This window comes from Muntiacus reevesi, chromosome 2, assembly GCF_963930625.1.
Source record: "Muntiacus reevesi chromosome 2, mMunRee1.1, whole genome shotgun sequence".
In the NCBI taxonomy this organism is placed as follows: domain Eukaryota; kingdom Metazoa; phylum Chordata; class Mammalia; order Artiodactyla; family Cervidae; genus Muntiacus; species Muntiacus reevesi.
Window position 1 is genome coordinate 197,154,021 of NC_089250.1, and position 18,009 is coordinate 197,172,029.

Genomic DNA, 18,009 nt, shown 5'->3' on the forward strand with positions numbered 1-18,009 from the left:
TAGAAGTATAAGATTTTTTTAACCTAAAATCTGTAAGTGGGCTTCACAGTTTCCCTGAAATTCTGTGCAAAAGAAATTACTACAACCAATACCTAATATTTTTAATGACTTAGTATGTATGTTCCAGGTATTGTTATAAGCCCTATACCCATGTTGATTTACTTAATCCTCATAAACTCCTTTCACAGAGAAGGAAATTGAGGCAGAGATGTGTCCTAACTTGCCTGAGATTACAGGCAAAATGTGACTCAAATCCAGGTTGTGTACTTCAGAGTTCATGCCCTTAACCATGTTAGATTGTTCTTTCTTAATTTATCATTTTCTGTCATGGTTTATAAAGAATTCTATAAAGATAAGTTAGATTTTATCCAAGGTGCATGAGTAATCAATATGCAAACCAGTAATTGCAAACACTAGTTCTTAAAATAACTTGCCTCTGCACAATTCACTTATAGCAAGGATGAAATTTTTTAATTCATAAACATGTTGATAAGCAATAGAACAAGCATAAATACAAATAAATTTTATGAAATGTCAAATAATGAATAGAATAAAATGATATACATGCATAGACACACATACACAACTGCCTTACATCAACAGAAGTGTCTATGGAATAAAGAGTGGACAGTCTTAGTGAACTGTTTCTTTTAACAAGGATATGGCAAACTCAGTGAAAAGACTGTTTATTAGGACCATACTGAGGGTGGTGACCTAGACTAGATCAGGATGTGTTGTTTTATAAAAGACTGTGCTTAGTTCACTACCAAGTTTCCAAAAGAAAATTTTTTGAAGGGGATAACAGATGAGGCAAGAAGTCAAGAGCAGAAATGATCAGAAACAGGTCAGAAAGTAGTTTAAGATGCAGTGAGATGAGACAGTTCAAGTATAGATCAAAATCAAAGTAGGGGTTCCAAAAGCTCTGTTGTATTAAGATCCCCTGGAGTAGGAAATGGCAACCTGCTGCAGTATTCTTGTCTGGAAAATTCCATGGACAGAGGAGCCTGGCAGGCTACAGTCCATGGAGTCAGAGTTGGAGACGACTGAGCAATTGAGCATACACGCACACATTAGATGTAAAATCTAGGTGTGGGAGTCAACTGGCTGGCTTAAGAGCATAAAGCTGAGATCAGACCCTAATAAACATTTTGGCTCACCACATGAGGTATTTATTTAGATTTCCAAGTTAAGAGAAAGATACATTGAAACATAAAAATATACAACTCATCATTCAAATATATATTTTAGGTAGTAAAGGCTTTTATTGTTCTGAATCCTGATTACAAGTCACATGATCAAGAACAACTAAAAAAGGAGATTCAGGAGCATGTAAAAAGAAATACAGCACCTTACAAATATCCCAGAAAGGTAGGTACTCTAATTAAGAACAGTATTTGCTTAGTATTCCGGAAATTTTTAGCTGTTTATTTTTTCCATTTTAATGAACATTCTCTTGAAATGTGCTATACCAAACACTTCAAACTGAACTAATGACATGGATAAGAAACAGAATCTTTGAGATTAAAATGAAACTCTTAACCTAATTTGTAGGGTCATTTGGCTTACTAGACTTATAGTAAATACTAAATATCAAACAAATATCCTCAACAATATCCCTTCTCCCTTTTTTGGCTGTTACCAAAAAACCCAATTGGTGTCCTGATTCTTTCACCTAGAGTTCATAATGGAACTGTTATATAATTGACTTTGTCTAAAGATGAAAACTTTTGGCCTAATTTTCTTCCCTTGGATATCTACAGGTAGAATTTATTCAAGAGCTGCCAAAGACTATTAGTGGGAAGATAAAAAGAAATGAACTGAGGAAGAAAGAATGGGAAACAACTTAAGTCTATTCCATTAATTATGATGGTCTCTATAAAATAAGACTCTGTAAAATCAAAGATTATGAAAAGGTGGTAAAAAATGTGATAGTATGCTTATAAACTAATTGATTTAAAATATCCTGTGGTTATAACCTCATAGGCTGGATTCTGAAATAAAACATTCAATAAATTCCTCTGCATCAGTGTCAATATTTTTATAATTGGTAATATAAAAAGAATACCACCAGTTGTTGAGGAATTTTTAAACACATAGTGTAGAAGCAATTTCTGAACTAAATCTCTGACCTATTGCATTGCAGATCTTAGTTGAGTAATTCTACCAATACATTGACTATAAATCAGAACAAAAAGGGTTGAAATAAAATGAAACAAGTTACAAAGTTTTTAGAAAAGTCTTAAATAATAGATTATCATAATTCTCAGAGTACAAGTATCTACCTGAAAATAGTCTAGGGATTTTTTATTGGTCACATTGTTATTCAAACAATTTAAAAACAATTTAAAATTCATTTCAAGGTCTAAGTGTAAAAGGATATCATATATTGTACACCTGAAACTGATATAATATTGTATGACAATTATAATTCAATATAAATAAATAGGATATCATGTATTAATATTGCTATTATATTTAATCTAATAAATACAGTTTACCAAGTATTTAATTTGTGGTTCTTCAAAAAAGTATGATAAGTTTGGTAAGAGTTAATATATGAAATATAAATAAAATAGTATAAGACATTATCAGCATACTCATGTGTGGAAATTCAGGGGACAATCAGGATTCATACATGGACAGAAGACAAATTAGGTAACTGGTGTATGAAATTAGAAGGCTGTGATATTATTGTTTTCTATTTTCAGTGTGTGTGTGTGAATGTGCTGAATAGCCCCAGAGTAGCTTACAGAGCTCAGATATGCAAAGTCCTCACAACATGTAGCCCTATACATATTTTTTACTGCACTAAAAGTCACACTGAAGTAAAAACATAGTTTAGACATAAAAAACGTCAATTTCTCATTGAAGGTCTGAGTTTCAGTGAATTTTTAGTAGAAAAATTTACATTTCTGTCACAAATAAGGTTTGTTTCTAGAGAACTAAAAGTGAGTCCTCCTGGGGAATGAGATAGAACTATACTGTTCGCTCTTTCCTTTTGAAGTGTTTGTTCCCACTTGAAATAACCACAGCATTTTCTCTTTTCTTGGTACTTCCCAACAGGACAACAATAGAAGACTTTTCCATGGTTTGGTCCATTATTAGAAACAGTAAGTCTCTTAGATCTTCGGCCACACTTGCATAAAGGAGGTGTTATTTTTCCACTCTTCCAAGGCTCTTGCAGATTAACTGTAGAAGTTAAGACAGAAGGGAGAATCTTCCAGGAAGAAATTGCTCCTGGGGAGTCATTAGATGATGCAGGCTTTTCTTTATGAATAGTGAAAGTCTGTTTTTTTGCTGGTGGGAAAAGTGGAGGACTGGATGGATTCCTTTTACTATCATCTAAACAAAGAGGATGTTTCCCCAAAACTAAAGGATGAGATACATTGGAATTAACACTGTTGAGATTACTTGATTTACATTCAGGTAATTTAAAGCCAAAAGTATCTGAACCTGGATCTTTGGCTTCCTTTATATTATAAATAGTGGTATGGGAACTCTTATATACAATAGACTTAGAGGTAACAGATTTTTGAGGAGTTTCTTCTGTGCCTCCAAAGTTTTCATGACTTAACATTTCAGATTCTTCTAAAACCATTACTCTTTCTCCAGAATTAAGTGAAGTGTCTACATTTGAGTCACTAACAGGAGGTATACAATATATATTTTGCTTGGGCTGAGATGCTGGCAGTAAAGCTACATCCTCCCAATCAGCCAACATAGGTAAACAGTCAAGAGCAGAACTGACTTCCATATCAGAAACATTATTAAAAGATGAAATGGTAGTTGAAATAGGTACCAGTTCTGAATCAACTGTTGAAGTCTTAGAATTGATATTAAATGCAAGATGTTGGTTTATTTGCTTCTGCATAGGTGTATTCCAGCTGGAAGACTGCAGCTGCCCCAGAGAAGTCCAGGACTTGGTAGCATTAAAGAGAGAGAAACAGCTTCTGACATTGCAAAGACCTGCTTTTATGCTGTCCTTTTGTTGTAACTGATCCTGCTGTACCTTTATAGGAGAATTCACACCAACAGACTTCATTTGAATTTTCTCGTAAGATTTTATTGAATTTTTAGGCTCCCTACCATATATGCTGGGATCATGAGTGTTATTGGTACAGGCTGATGTTTCTTTAACTTGATCCGTATTCAAATTTCTGGTGAAAATGTTAGGATTCCTCTTAGTGGAAACCTATGATTCCACAGACAAAACAACTTTAGAAACTCTGCATTCATAATTTCTTTAGTATACATTATGAGATGACAAAAAAGAAAAATGTCAGCACTGATTGATCTATAAATGACAGCATACATAACATCAACATTTCAGTTAGCCTATGATTACTTTTGGAGTTTGAAATAACAGAATAAAGAGGCAAGACACCACTAACCTTGTTCAAAGACCTTGTAATCTTCATTAAGCAACCATCCCTGATCATCTTCCAAGCAAGAAGGGCAGTATTCCGAGAATCATCCAACCCTGAGGAAACAGATATCAAAGACTGAATTTAGTGGTACCTATATAAAGAAATATATACCACCTAAGCAGAAATTGGAACATACAGTTGGTTTTATGATCATCCACTAATTTTCATCATAAAAAATGGTCTTGTGGAAAGCTGTGGCAGTCTCACCAATGAAAGATTTCCCACATTTAGTCATCTGGTCCTGAACTTTTGTTTGTTGGGAGTTTTTTAGTCAGTCTTGATTTCAGTACTTGGGATTGGTCTGTTCATAATTATTTTCTATTTCTTACTGGTACCTTTCCAGGAATTTGTTCATTTCTTCCAGGATGTCCATTTTATTGCCACAGAGTGACTGGTAGTAGCCTTTTATGATCCTTTGTACTTCTATGATGTCAGCTTTTCTTTTTTGATTTCTAATTTTGTTGATTTGAGTCCTCTCCCTTTTTTTTCTGGATGAGTCAGGCTAAAGGTTTCTCAATTTTATCTTTTCAAAGAATCAGCTTTTAGGTTCACTGATCTTTGCTATCGTTTTCTTTGTTTCTATTTCATTTATTTCTGATATTCATGATTTATTTCCTTCTATTAACTTTAGATTTTGTTTGTTCTTCTTTCTCTAGTAGCTTTAGGTGTAGGGATAGGTTGTTTGAGGCTTTCTTGTTTCTTGAAGTAAGATTGTACTGCTACAAACTTCCCTTAGAACTTCTTTGGCTCCAGCCCATAGGTTTAAGATCACTGTGCTTTCTTTTTGTCTCTAGGTATCATTCTTCAACACCATACATAAAAATAAGTTCAAAATGAGTTAAAGACATAGATGTGAGACTGGACACTATAAAATTCTTAGAGAAAAACACACAGCACTCTTTGACATAAATCGCAGCAATATCTTTTTTTATCTGTTTCAGAGTAATGGAAATAAAAACAAAAGAAATAAATGGGATCTAATTAAATTCAAAAGCTTTTGCATAGCAAAGGAAACCATAAACTAAATGAAAAGACAATGCACAGAATGGTAGAAAATATTTGCAGATGATGTGACAGACAAGGTATCAGTCTCCAAAATTTACAAACAGTTCATGCAGCTAAATATCATCAAAATAAACAACCCAATCAAAAAATGGGCAGAAGACCTAAAGAGACATTTCTCCAAAGAAGACATACAGATAGCTGAGAAGCACATAAAAGATATTCAACATCACTAATTATCAGAGAAATGCACATTAAAACTAGAGATCCCTCACCTCACACCAGTCAGAATGGCTATCATAAAAAAATTCACAAATAGTAAATGCTGGAGAGGGTGTGAAGAGGAAACCCTCCTACATTGTTGGTGGGAATGTAAATTGATACAGCCACTATGGAAAACATATGTAAGTTCCTGAAGAAACTAAAAACAGAGCTACATATGATCCTGAAATCCCACTCCTGGGCATGTATCTGGAAAAAACATAGTCTGAAAGGATACATGCACCTCAATGCTCACTGCAGTGCTGTTTACAATAGCCAAGACATCAAAACAATCTAAGTGCCCATTGACAGAACAATGAATAAAGATGTGGTACATATATACAACAGAATATTGTTTGTGGTAGTTATAGTCACTAAGTCATGTCTGACTCTTTTGTGACCCAATGGGCTGTAGCTCACCAGGGATTTCCCAGGCAAGAGTATTGCTGTGGGTTGTCATTTCCTTCTCCAGGGAATCTTCCTAACATAGGGATCAAACTCATATCTGCATTGCAGGCAGATTCTTTACCATTGAGGCACCAGGGAAGCCCAATGGAATATTACCCAGTCATTAAAAAGAATGAAATAATGCCTTTGTCACAACATGGATGGACTTACAGATGGTCACACTGACTGAAGGAAGTCAGACAGAGAAATATCCTGTATCACCTACGTGTAGAATCTATCTATCTATATATACAAATGAACTTATTTACAAAATAGTAACAGACTCATAGACTTAGAGAAAGAACTTATGGTAACAGAGGAAATGGTGTGGGGAGCCACAGTTAGGACTTTGGGACTGACATATACATTCTGCTATATTAAAAATGGATAACCAACACAGACCTACTGAATAGCACATGGAACAACTGCTCAGTGTTATGTGGCAGCCTGGATGGAAGGGGAGTTTGGGGAGAATGGATACATTTACATGCATGGCTGAGTCTCTTCATTGTTCACCTGAAACTATCAGAACATAGTTTGTTAATTGGCTATACTCCAATACAAAATAAAAGTTAAAAAAAAAGAACAATAAAAATTAAAACAAAAATAAAATGGATGGGGACTTCCCTGGTAGTTCAGTGGGTCACACTCTGCAGGAGGCTGGGGTTCAATCCCTGGTTAGGCAACTACATTCTGCATGCTGTAACTAAAGATTCTGCATGCTGCGACAAAGACCAAAGACCTCATGTGCCACAGCTAAGACCCAGTATAGCCAAATAAATAAAAAAATATTTTTTTAAAAAAGGATAATCAGGGACTTCCCTGATGGTCCATTGGTCTAAGACTCCACACTCCCAATGCAGGCAGCCCAGGTTCGAGCCCTGGTCAGGGAACTAGATCCCACATGCCGCAACTAAGAGTGCATGCCACAATGAAGATTGAAAATTCCAAGTGCCACAACTAAGATCCAGTGCAGACAATAAATAAATTAAAAAAAAAAACAAAAGGATAATCAGCAAGGAACTACTGTATAGCACAGGGAACTCAGCTCAATATTATGTAACAACCTAAATGGGAAAAGGATTTGAAAAAGGATACATGTATATGTATATAGCTGAATCACTTTGCTGTATACCTGAAACTAATAACACTGTTAATCAACTATACTCTAAAATAAAAAGACTAAAAAATAAAACCACATGATTATCTCAATAGATGCAGAAAAGATTTTGACAAAAATTCAACACCTATTGACGATAAAAGCTTTGAAGAAAGTGGGAATAGAGAGAACTTACCTTAAAATAATAAAGGCCATATAACACAAACCCACAGCTAACATCATTCTCTATGGGGAAAAGCTGAAAGCATTCCCTCTAAGATCAGGAACAAGGGAGGGATGTCCACTCTCACCATTTTTATTCAACATAGTTTTAGAAGTCCTAGCCATGGCAATCAGAAAAGAAAAAAACCAAATAAAAGGAATCCAAATTGGAAAAGAAGTAAAACTGATACTGGATGCTGATGACATGATACTAGTCATAGAAAATCCTAAAGATGCTACCAGAAGACTACTAGAATTATCAACGAATCTGGTAAAATTTCAAGATATAAAATCAACACACAGAAATCTTGCATTCTTATATACCAAGAATGAAAGAGCATAAAGAGAAATTAAAGAAACAACTTCATTCACCATTGCATCAAAAAGAATAAAATACCTAGGAATAAACCTACTTCAGGAGACAAAAGGCCTATACTCAGAACACTCCACAATGTTATATGAAATACAGCATATCTTATGATACTGATGAAAGAAATCAAAGATAACACAAAGAGATGGAAAGGTATACTGTGTTCTTGGACTGGAAGAACCAATATTGTGAAGTAACTATACTATCCAAAGCAATATACAAATTCAATGCAATTCCTACCAAATTATCAGTGGCATTTTTCACAGAATTAGAACAAAAAAGCTTACAATTTGTAGGGAAACACGAAAGACCCAGAATCGCCAAAGCAATCTTGATTAAAAAAAACAAAAAAACATAGCTAGGGGAAGCAGGCTCCCTGACTTCAGACTATACTACAAAGCTATAGTAATCAAAATAGTATTATACTGGCACAAAAACAGATATATAAACCAAGGAAACAAGATAGAAAAGCCAGAGATAAATTCATATACCTATGGTCAATTAATCTATGATAGAGGACACAAGAATAAATGGAGAAAAAACAGTCTCTTCAATAAGTGATGCTGGGAAAACTGGACAGCTACATGTAAAAGAGCCAAATTAGAACACTCTCTAACAATATACACAAAAATAAACTCAAAATGGATCAAAGACCTAAACGTAAGCCCAGACACCATAAAACTCTTAGAGGGAAACGCAGGCAGAACATTTTCTGACATAAATCACAGCAGTATTTATTTTGATCTACCTGCTAAGAGTAATGAAAATGAAAATAAAAATAAACAAATGCTTTTGCATAGCAAAGAAAACAATAAAGAAAATGAAAAGACAACTCACAGAATCAGAGAAAATATGTGTAAATGAAGCAACAAGCAAGGGATTAATCTTCAAAATAAACAAACAAAATAATTAGCTCATGCAGCTCTATGCTAAAAACAAGCAAATCACCCAATTGAAAAATGGACAGAAGACCCAAACAAACATTTCTCCAAAGACATACAGATGGCCAAAAGCACATGAAAAGATGTTCAACATCATTAATTATCAGAGAATTGCAAATCAAAGCTACAATGAGGTATCACCTCACCCCAGTCAGAACTGCCATCATCAAAAAGTCTACAACCAATAAATGCTGGAGAGGCTGTGGAGAAAAGGAAAGGGAGCCCTCCTACATTGTCAGTAGGAATGTAAATCGGTACAACCACTACAGAACAGTATGCAGATTCCTTAAAAAAATAAAAATAGAACTACTATTATGATCCAGCAATCCCACTCCTGGGCATATATTCAGGGAAGACCATAATCTGAAGATATATGCACCCCAATGTTAACTGCAGCACTGTTTATAATAGCCAAGACATGGAAGCAATTTAAATGTTCATCAGCAGAGGAATGGATATAGAAGACGTGGCACATATATATAATTGAACATTACTCATCCATAAAAAGGAATGAAATAATGCCAATTGCAGTCACATGGACTAACCTAAAGATTATCATACTACGTGAAGTATATCAGATAGAAAAAGACAAATGTGATATCACTCATGCGTGTAATCTGATTTTTAAAAAAGATATAAATGAATTTATTTATAAAACAAAAACAGACTTTCAGATATGAGTGGAAAAAGGGGTGAGGTATAAATCAGTAGTAGTGTGAACATACACACACTACCTTATATAAGACAGATAACCAACAAGGACCTACTGTATAGCTCAAGAAATTCTAATCAATATTCTATGATAACCCCAAATAAGAATCTAAAAAAGAATACATGTATATGTATGTAAGAATCATTTTACTGTACACCTGAAATGAACACAACATTGTCAATCAACTATACTTGAATAAAACTAAAATATATATAAAAAATATGACCAACATTCTGTAGAGACCATGTTTTATGCGTAATGTAATAGTCTTGTTCAGTTTTTTCACTAGTCTATTATTTGGGCATTTGTTTATAATCTCCACTTGATATGGCTAATTCTTTTCATTTTTTTTTTTTTAAGAAATTAGAAATCCACTAGGTAACAGTCTTATATAAAACCTTACAATATTTTAAGGAAGTGGTAATTTGAAAATCTTGGAAACAATCTGAATGTACAGACTAGGGCTTTTTTCAGGCTGAGGATATTCTTTGTTAGTGACATCAGTGAAAAATGAGATGCAAATGAAAGACTGTATAAAAATAAAGTTACTTACATAATAAAATTAATCTCAAGATATACTAACCAAAATGTTCTCGTCCCAAGAATTGCATTCCCACTTCCTGCAGGGCACCACTGAGTCCTTTTGGTTTTCTTCTATAGAAAATCTAGTCAAATAAAAGACAATATATCTTAAAAAATAATTACTATGTGAAAGGCTATACATTTAGCCATTTACTTTTCATGATTTTTATTCTATTAGATTTGAAATGCACTTAATTTTGTGTTGTTTTTATATACTTTAAGAAAAGTATTTATATGGATGCTTCAAAACAAAATATTTTGTTTGTAGAAACCCATACCCATGTGTGAAGTGAAAGTCGCTCAGTCCTGTCTGACTCCTTGTGACCCCATGGACTATACAGTCCTTGAAATTCCCCAGGCCAGAATACTGGAGTGGGTAGCCTATCCCTTTTCCAGCAGATCTTTCTGATCCAGGAATCAAACCGGGGTTCCCTGCATTGCAGGTGGATTCTTCACTAATTGAGCTATCAGAGAAGCCTATGAGTAGGATAAAGTTTAATAACTTTTCAATAGAAGGAAAGTGAACATGCCCCCTTACCTTATAAGTTACTCTGAGATCAATCCAAGAATTAAGGAACACAGGTTTTAACAGTTGTTTTCTTTTACATTCATACTCCAGGCAAACCCCCAAGTCCCAGTCTGCATCAAGAATATTACAACAAAGTCAATGATGCTAATGGTTTTTACTTGTGCCATTTATAAACAAAATGCTGAAAGTCGACATAAAACAGAATAATAGGACTTAGAATAATACACAACAACATACACTATACTATATTTTATATAGAGTATATATAACATATGGTATATATTATATACTATGCAACATATAATAGCAGAGTAAGATTTTGTTGCCCTAATATTTAACAATTATTCATAACTTACTATTAAGAAATTAGATCAGTAACTAAGTTTCAAAACGATTTCTTAAAAGCCCAGTAAAACAGACATTTCAGAAAGAAGAGTAAGGTGTCACATTACAAGGTTTAGATGGAAAAGATCATCTGTGTTCAACATTTTATAAAATATTAATGTAACTGAGAAACCAAACATCTTACAGGGACCCTGTTGGGCTGTAACCCAAAGCCATGCAAGCACTGTACTTGCCCAACCTTAAGACCAAAGAAAAGAGCCCAGAGTCAGTGACAGAGACATCAAGGGTTTAATGAACAGGGGGATTGTACATGTCTGAAGCAAGGTCTTGGAGCATACTGCATCATGTGAAGCAGATGGTGGGCAGGACATGGCAGCAGTCTTCGGCAAGGTGTTACCAGTTATAGAGGGAATTGACATCAGTTGGTTCATCAGGTACCAGGGAAAGCAGCTGAGGAGAAAGCCCTTCATGTCCCTTTGATAAGCCATCACAGTGGAGATAAAGATTCTGGTCTAAAGATCTAAAGATTAAAACAATCACTAGCTGGGGCTAAGGGCAAGGATGTATTAAGAGGGGAGGTCAGTCATATGAGTAGGGTGTAGGTCAAGCAGGGGTATACAGAGAACAAGAGAACAGCCATCTTGAGTGGCCTGATCATACAGACCCAAACACAATTATCAATGCCATGCTGTCAATGACAGAGCATTGTTAACAATGACTACTAATGGCAATGCTCTATCAGGGCATATAAAAGATCTACTTTAAATGGCCCATTTTTTCCCTTGATGTCTACATTAGAAGCGTGAATGTATAAAAGCAAAGATTGCAAGTTGAATACAGATTCTTTTTATCAAAGTTGTAGAAATACCATGATAAAAAAATTTTCACTGGTCTTTGCCCAGATTCAGGAGAATAGAGAAATCTAGAAAGATTCTTAAAAGTTAGAGCTTAACTTTTAAAGGTGTTTAAAATTTAAAAAATATGAATAAGATTACTTTTGTTGGTTAACATCATGCTAGACATTTAAGATTTCTTTCTGTGGCCCAGGAAGGTAACAAATATAATTCTTACTAGAGATAAAGAATTACCTAGTTGCAATGCTATTCATTAATGATTGCTAAATATAAGTTATTTTTTTTACCTGACCAAGTAACAAACGCACATAATTTTACTTCAGCAGTGGAAATATCTGAAACTGTAGTAGCAAAAATAATTTTCTTCTGTTGCTGAATCTTCTGAATCCATTTACAGAACTGAGATAAACAAATCTTCAGAGGGACTCCTTCATCAACTTGAGCCTAAGTAGAGTCATATAATCTGAAATCAATAACTGAATTCCATAATTATTGTGCAAATAATTAGACACTATGAGGAGGATACACAACAAGGAAGAAGAGGTTTTAACTGGCAGTTTAGTGAAAAGATGCTTAAACACACAGGAGAGAGATAATACAACAATTAGAATTCTGCAAGGTTAGAAAAATCACATTGACTAATCTAAAATCACATAGAAATACAATAAAGATATACTGATAGGCAGAAATTTGATATCACTTAATTTCCATAAAATATATTTGATATACATTTTTATAACACTATTCTTTCCAATTTTTTTTTGGCTGTACCATGAGGAAATCTTAATTTCTCAACCAGAGATCAACCCCACAACCTCTGCAGTGGGAGTGCAGAGTCATAATCATTGGACCACCGTAGAAGTCCAATTTTTTCTGATTTTTAAAGATTCCAATGGGCTTCTGGAGGGGACAGTATTTCTAACAGTGAATGAATCTAATTCCACATGGCATACAGCTTTTCTTTCTGAAAGTGATTTCTGAATTTCAATATTTACATCTTTCCTGCTTGTGTTTTGTTGTAATGGGAGGATGAGAAGTGGAAAAGAGAGGGCATACCTGCCTTATGCCTGTCAGTTCCATGCAAAATTCAGAAAGAATTGGATGTTCCTGAGGCTGAACGTAAGCATGGAACTCAGATTCAATCTCTCCAGTTGATGTGTTCAGTAATACAGCTGGAAATTCAACTATATGAAAGAATCATCAATTGACAGTTGAATACATAATTGTTAAACTAATGCTGCAATCAATTTAAATTAAGTATGTACTGATATTACCTTCACATAGTATTATTACAACAATCATTGTTTTAGTGAAAGCACATTAAAATGACCAAAGCAGTGCAACATAATGGTTATATAAAATTATGCCAAAGAATAAATCAAACTATTAAAGTTACAGGTATATCTATTTAAAACTCTTGAATGTATTTCCATAATTAGAAGACCATATGAAAGTTGAAACATAGTTCTTTTTGCAAAGGTATTTTTTTTATCAGTTTCTATGTAGCTGAGATTTTGAATATAATCCCAAAACAATTATTTTATATGGTGACACACTTAGGTATTAGGTTTGTGGGTTTTTTTTGTCAAGTCAGATTTCATAGTAAATTATCAATCCACAGATCATTTTGTTTTCTTATTTAGCATTGCATATGCTGTGTGCTATGGAGAAGGAAATGGCAACCCACTCCAGTGCTCTTGCCTGGAGAATCCCAGGGATGGTGGAGCCTGGTGGGCTGCCATCTATGGGGTCGCACAGAGTTGGACATGACTGAAGCGACGCAGCAGCAGCAGCAGCAGCATGCTGTGTGGTAAGTTGCTTCAGTCATGTCCAACGACCCTATGGACTGTAGCCCACCAGGCTCCTCTGTCCATGGGATTCTCCAGGCAAGAATACTGGAGTGGGTTGCTGTGCCCTTCTCCAGGGGATCTTTAGCCATTGGCAGTAAAGTTCAGACTTACTTATTTCCTGACTCCGGTGGTGTTTCCCATCATTCCAACATGTGGACTCAAAATCAAGGACAATTAAGTAGTCAAACAACTGCTCTGCAAAAGATCAGAGTGTCCTTATGTATTACCAGTGTTAAAAGTGCAAGACTACAGAATGTAAAGAAATGAGGCACATTACTTACTAGATTTGCTTCTTCCTAGGTTTCCATTTGCTGGTGGAATTGACTTTCTCCTAATTAATCCAAGCTGCCTAAAAATGTAAAACAATCCATGTATGTTCAACAAACTCATTCATATTCCTGTTTATATAAGTTAACAAATTGATGATATAACCCTCCTTATTAATGTACTAATGCATTGTGATTGAGAGGTAACTGAACTAGACTTTGAGGGCAAAAGACTTCAGTTCTTTGTACTCTTCTGACTTTAGTAGTCATTCTACCAAAGAATGTTCAAACTACTACACAAACTACTGTATTCATTTCACATGCTAGCAAGGTAATGCTCAAAATTCTTCAAGCTAGGCTTCAAACAGTACATGATCTCAAGATTTCCAGATGTTCAAGTTCGATTTAAAAAAGGCAGAGGAACCAGAAATCAAATTGCCAACATCTGCTGAATCAAAGAAAAAGCAAGATAATTCCAGAAAAATATCTACTTTTGCTTCAATGACTACACTAAAGCCTGTGACTGTGTAGATCACAACAAACTGTCAAAAATTCTTCAAGAGATGGGAATATCAGACCACCTTACCTGCCTCCTGAGAAACCTGTATGCAGGTCAAGAAGCAACAGTTAGAACCGGACATGGAACAACAGACTGGTTCCCAATTGGGAAAGGAGTACGTCAATGCTGTATATTGTCACCCTGCTTATTTAACTTATATGCAGAGTACATCATGAGAAATGCCGACATGGATGAAGCTCAAGGGGGAATCAAGACTGATGGGAGAAATATCAATAACCTCAGATATGTAGACAATACCACCCTTATGGCAGAAAGTAAAGAGGAACTAAAGAGCCTCTTGATGAATGTGAAAGAAGACAGTGAAAAAACTGGCTCAAAACAACATTCAAAAAATGAAGATCATGGCATCTGGTCCACTTCATGGCAAACAGATGGGGAAACAATGGAAACAGCAACAGACTTTATTTTATTGGGCTCCAAAATCACTGCAGCCATGAAATCAAAAGATGCTTGCTCCTTGGAAGAAAAGCTACGGCCAACCTAGACAGTATATTAAAATGCAGAGACATTATTTTGCCGACAAAGGTCCATCCAGTCAAAACTATGGTTCTTCCAACAGTCAAGTATGGATGTGAGAGTTGGACCACAGAAGAGGCTGAATGCTGATGAACTGATGTTTTCAAATTGTGGTGCTGGAGAAGACTCTTGAGAGGTCCTTGGACAGCAAGATCAAACCACTCAATCCTAAAGGAAATCAACTCTGAATATTCATTGGAAGGACTGATGCTGGAACTGAAGCTCCAATACTTTGGTCACCTGATGTGAAGAGCTGACTCATTGGAAAAGATACTGATGCTGGGAAAGATTGAGGGCAGGAGGAGAAGGGGGCAACAGAAGATGAGATGGTTGGATGGCATCATCGACTCAATGGACAAGAGTTTGAGCAAACTTTAGGAGACAGTAAAAGAGAAGCCTGGTGTACTGCAGTCCATGTGGTCACAAAGAGTCAGACATGACTAAGCGACTGAACAAGTCATTCTACCTGCATGGGCCTCAAAGTGCATATTTGCAAACAGACTGTTTCTCTGTGCTCCTATTACTTTATAGTAATAATGAGGAACTCAAGTGCTTGTAAAGATGCATTGAAAACCTAAGTTAATTTTGCTTTTGTATTTTTTTTTTTTTTTTGCTTTTGTATTTTTCAAGCCTTTGCTATGTAAATAAACAGCACAGTGGAGAGGAGAAGGGGCAGGTCTAGTCTTCTAGGAGTTTAAAATATCTGGGTAAATAAACTAGATATTCATGGAAAACTAGTGTAAGGTAATATATAATAAAGGATCCTTATGGGCAATATTCTAAGTCCACAGAAAGGGAAGAGCTTGTTACCTGAAGCCTCTTGGTAGGTGTCAAGCCAAAGAACCAACAAGGCGAAGAGCAGAAGGAAGGATTTATTACTTGCAGCAAGTAAGTATAACAGCAGGGATCTTTCCTGGTGTTTCCCACACCAGTGTCGCCCCTAAACTGCAAAACTGGGTAAGTTTAAGCTAAGGGTACATGCATATTTTGTGTAGGGGCTTAGGTGGTTGAGATTCCAAACATTAGCTGATTGAAGTCAAGAGAGTCAAAAAGGTCAACATCATCATCCCTTGGGTTCCAGGTGATTGGGTGGTTGAGTGTTTCAGGCTAATCTTTACCACTGACACAGAACTAGGAATTTTTTTTTTTTTTTTTCTTTTTGGCAGCTTGCAGGATTTTGGTTTCTAGAGCAGGGATCAAACCTGTACCCTCAACAATGGAAGCTGGGAGCCCTAGCCACTGGACCACCAGGGAACTCCCAGGACTAAGAGTCTTTGCTTCTGAGATATTATCTTTGTCATTGCTACTTCCCTTGCCTGGTAACAGTTATTTGTTTCTGCATTCTTTTGTTTCTTTAATAGCATTAATTCCCAAACTTCTCTGGCAGTCCAGTGGTTAGGAATCCACTTGCCAATGCAGGGGATATGGGTTCAATCCCTGCTCCAGGAAGACTCCACACGTTGAGGGTCAACTAACCCCACGCAGCACAACTACTGAGCTCGCCCTCCCCAACTACCAAAGCCAGTGCACCCTAGAGCCTGTGCTCTCTAACAAGAGTAGCCACCTCAATGAGAAACCTGCAGACCACAACTAGAGAGTAGCCTCTGCTTGCTGCAACTAGAGAAAAGCCTGTGCAAAGCAACAAAGATCCAGTACAGCCAACAACAAAATAAATTAAAAAAAAAAGATCACTGTGGCCAGCCTCAGACCACAAAATGGCTTATGCCAAACATGGCTTCTTTAATATTGAGAAAGTCATGCCTGGTTATCTATCTTTCTCCAGCGAATATCTGCTTCCATGCTTATTGAGGTCTTAGGCTTACTGACATCTTAAGTGTCCCGAGACAAAACTATTCAATACTTTGCTAAGTAGTTTAACCAGGCACACACCACTCATTCTAGTTTCCCTGTTTGACCTGTGATGGGAAGTTGAGAATAATGGCTAACATCTTTTGATTGTTTACTATATAATGGTGGTGGTAGTTGAGTCAGTCTTCTGACTCTTGCGATCCTCTGTCTATGGAATTCTCCAGGCAAGAATATTGGAGTGGGTTGCCATTTCCTTCTCCAGGGGAATCTTCCCAATCCAGGGATCAAACCCCGGTCTCCTGAACTGCAGGCAGATTCTTTACGGACATATTACTACTCACTGAATTAAGATGGTGATCTCATTTCATCCTCAACAACTGTACAAAATAGTCCCTTCTGCTACCTACATTTAATCGGTGAGAAATCGAATTCGGCAATTTGCCAGAAAACACGTATTTAGTATGTGAAACCAGGATGATTCAACTGTGAAACCAATGCTTTCACGAATGCATTCCACTGTTTCTATTAATCAGAAATGTGAAAAGCGTGTCCAAGAATCAGGAAAAAGGCCACGATTCACACTATGAATTAAACAGATCACCAGTAAGTGGTAGGGTGAACAGCTTGGTAGCTGGAGGGATCTTGATAGCTGCCGGTGACCTCCGAATGGTCCCCTAGGGCCGTTCTTAATGTTCCCGGAGACCTAGAATAGGCAGACATTGGCTCAGGGGCACAGAGTCGAGAGCCCTCCCTGGTCCTTCCACGCTCCTACAAAGAGCTAACTGAGGCTCGAGACTGAAGTGCCAAAAGAGTGACCTTCCAGTTCAGGCTGGCCAGTGCACGCCCAAACTGCAGAGAATGGAGGCTGAACACGGCGGATACTGACGCGGACGCCAGCGCCGGATCAGGAGCGATCCCCCACCACCGCCCAGAACCGCCTTGCATACCTTGCGAGTCTCTTGGTCGCCATCCCTGACGTTCCCTTGCCTCAGCCCAACTGCCGGAAGTCGCTGTACCCCCACTTCCGGCCCATTCAAACGCCCCGCGCGGTTGGGGAGGCTGCTGCGGCGGCTTCTCTGCCCGTGGCTGAGGCAGAGGCGGAGGTCATCTTTACTTTCCCTCGCGGCTTCTTTTCGGCGTCTTCGGGGTACGGAGTCTGGGGAGTGGTTTTTGGCAGAGAAGCAGTTAGAAAGTGCC

The 18,009-nt window shown here is 36.6% G+C and overlaps 3 protein-coding genes across 9 annotated transcripts in view; 2 read left to right on the top strand and 1 right to left on the bottom strand.

The window, feature by feature from the left end:
• Positions 1-1,901, top strand: part of ACSM3 (acyl-CoA synthetase medium chain family member 3) — a 102,505-nt gene extending 100,604 nt beyond the window's left edge. For all 5 annotated transcript variants that reach the window (XM_065924455.1, XM_065924456.1, XM_065924457.1 and 2 more), the window contains 2 exons: positions 1,249-1,368; positions 1,761-1,901. In XM_065924455.1, the coding sequence (XP_065780527.1) occupies positions 1,249-1,368; positions 1,761-1,847 (207 nt within the window). In that variant the 3' untranslated portion in view covers positions 1,848-1,901. The remainder of the gene's footprint in view (positions 1-1,248; positions 1,369-1,760) is intronic.
• Positions 1,241-17,894, bottom strand: ERI2 (ERI1 exoribonuclease family member 2). 3 transcript variants are annotated; one of them, XM_065924452.1, is made up of 9 exons: positions 17,760-17,894; positions 13,923-13,990; positions 13,753-13,836; positions 12,848-12,975; positions 12,100-12,235; positions 10,602-10,702; positions 10,065-10,146; positions 4,392-4,480; positions 1,241-4,192 (listed from the first exon to the last, which is right to left on the bottom strand). In XM_065924452.1, exons 1-9 carry the CDS (start codon positions 17,780-17,782, stop codon positions 2,855-2,857), a joined length of 2,049 nt encoding a protein of 682 aa, XP_065780524.1. In that variant the 5' UTR covers positions 17,783-17,894; the 3' UTR covers positions 1,241-2,854. The 3 variants fall into 3 exon arrangements, with proteins under 3 accessions (XP_065780524.1, XP_065780523.1, XP_065780525.1); XM_065924451.1 differs by having other exon boundaries at positions 12,079-12,235; XM_065924453.1 differs by having other exon boundaries at positions 12,079-12,235; positions 13,753-13,831; positions 17,760-17,822.
• The window catches only part of REXO5 (RNA exonuclease 5), a 55,057-nt gene continuing 54,891 nt past the window's right edge, over positions 17,844-18,009 (top strand). Inside the window, exon 1 of the mRNA XM_065924450.1 lies at positions 17,844-17,959. The gene's annotated coding sequence lies outside the window, so the exon portion shown is untranslated. The remainder of the gene's footprint in view (positions 17,960-18,009) is intronic.

Excerpts from the sequence above, each read along its gene's own strand:
- ERI2 (XM_065924451.1), bottom strand. The coding sequence starts at position 17,782 with ATGGCGACCAAGAGACTCGCAAG. Across the intron at positions 13,991-17,759 it reads GCGACCAAGAGACTCGCAAG|GCAGCTTGGATTAATTAGGA; the intron begins GTATGCAAGGCG and ends TTACATTTTTAG. Across the intron at positions 4,193-4,391 it reads TTACAAGGTCTTTGAACAAG|GTTTCCACTAAGAGGAATCC; the intron begins GTTAGTGGTGTC and ends GTGGAATCATAG.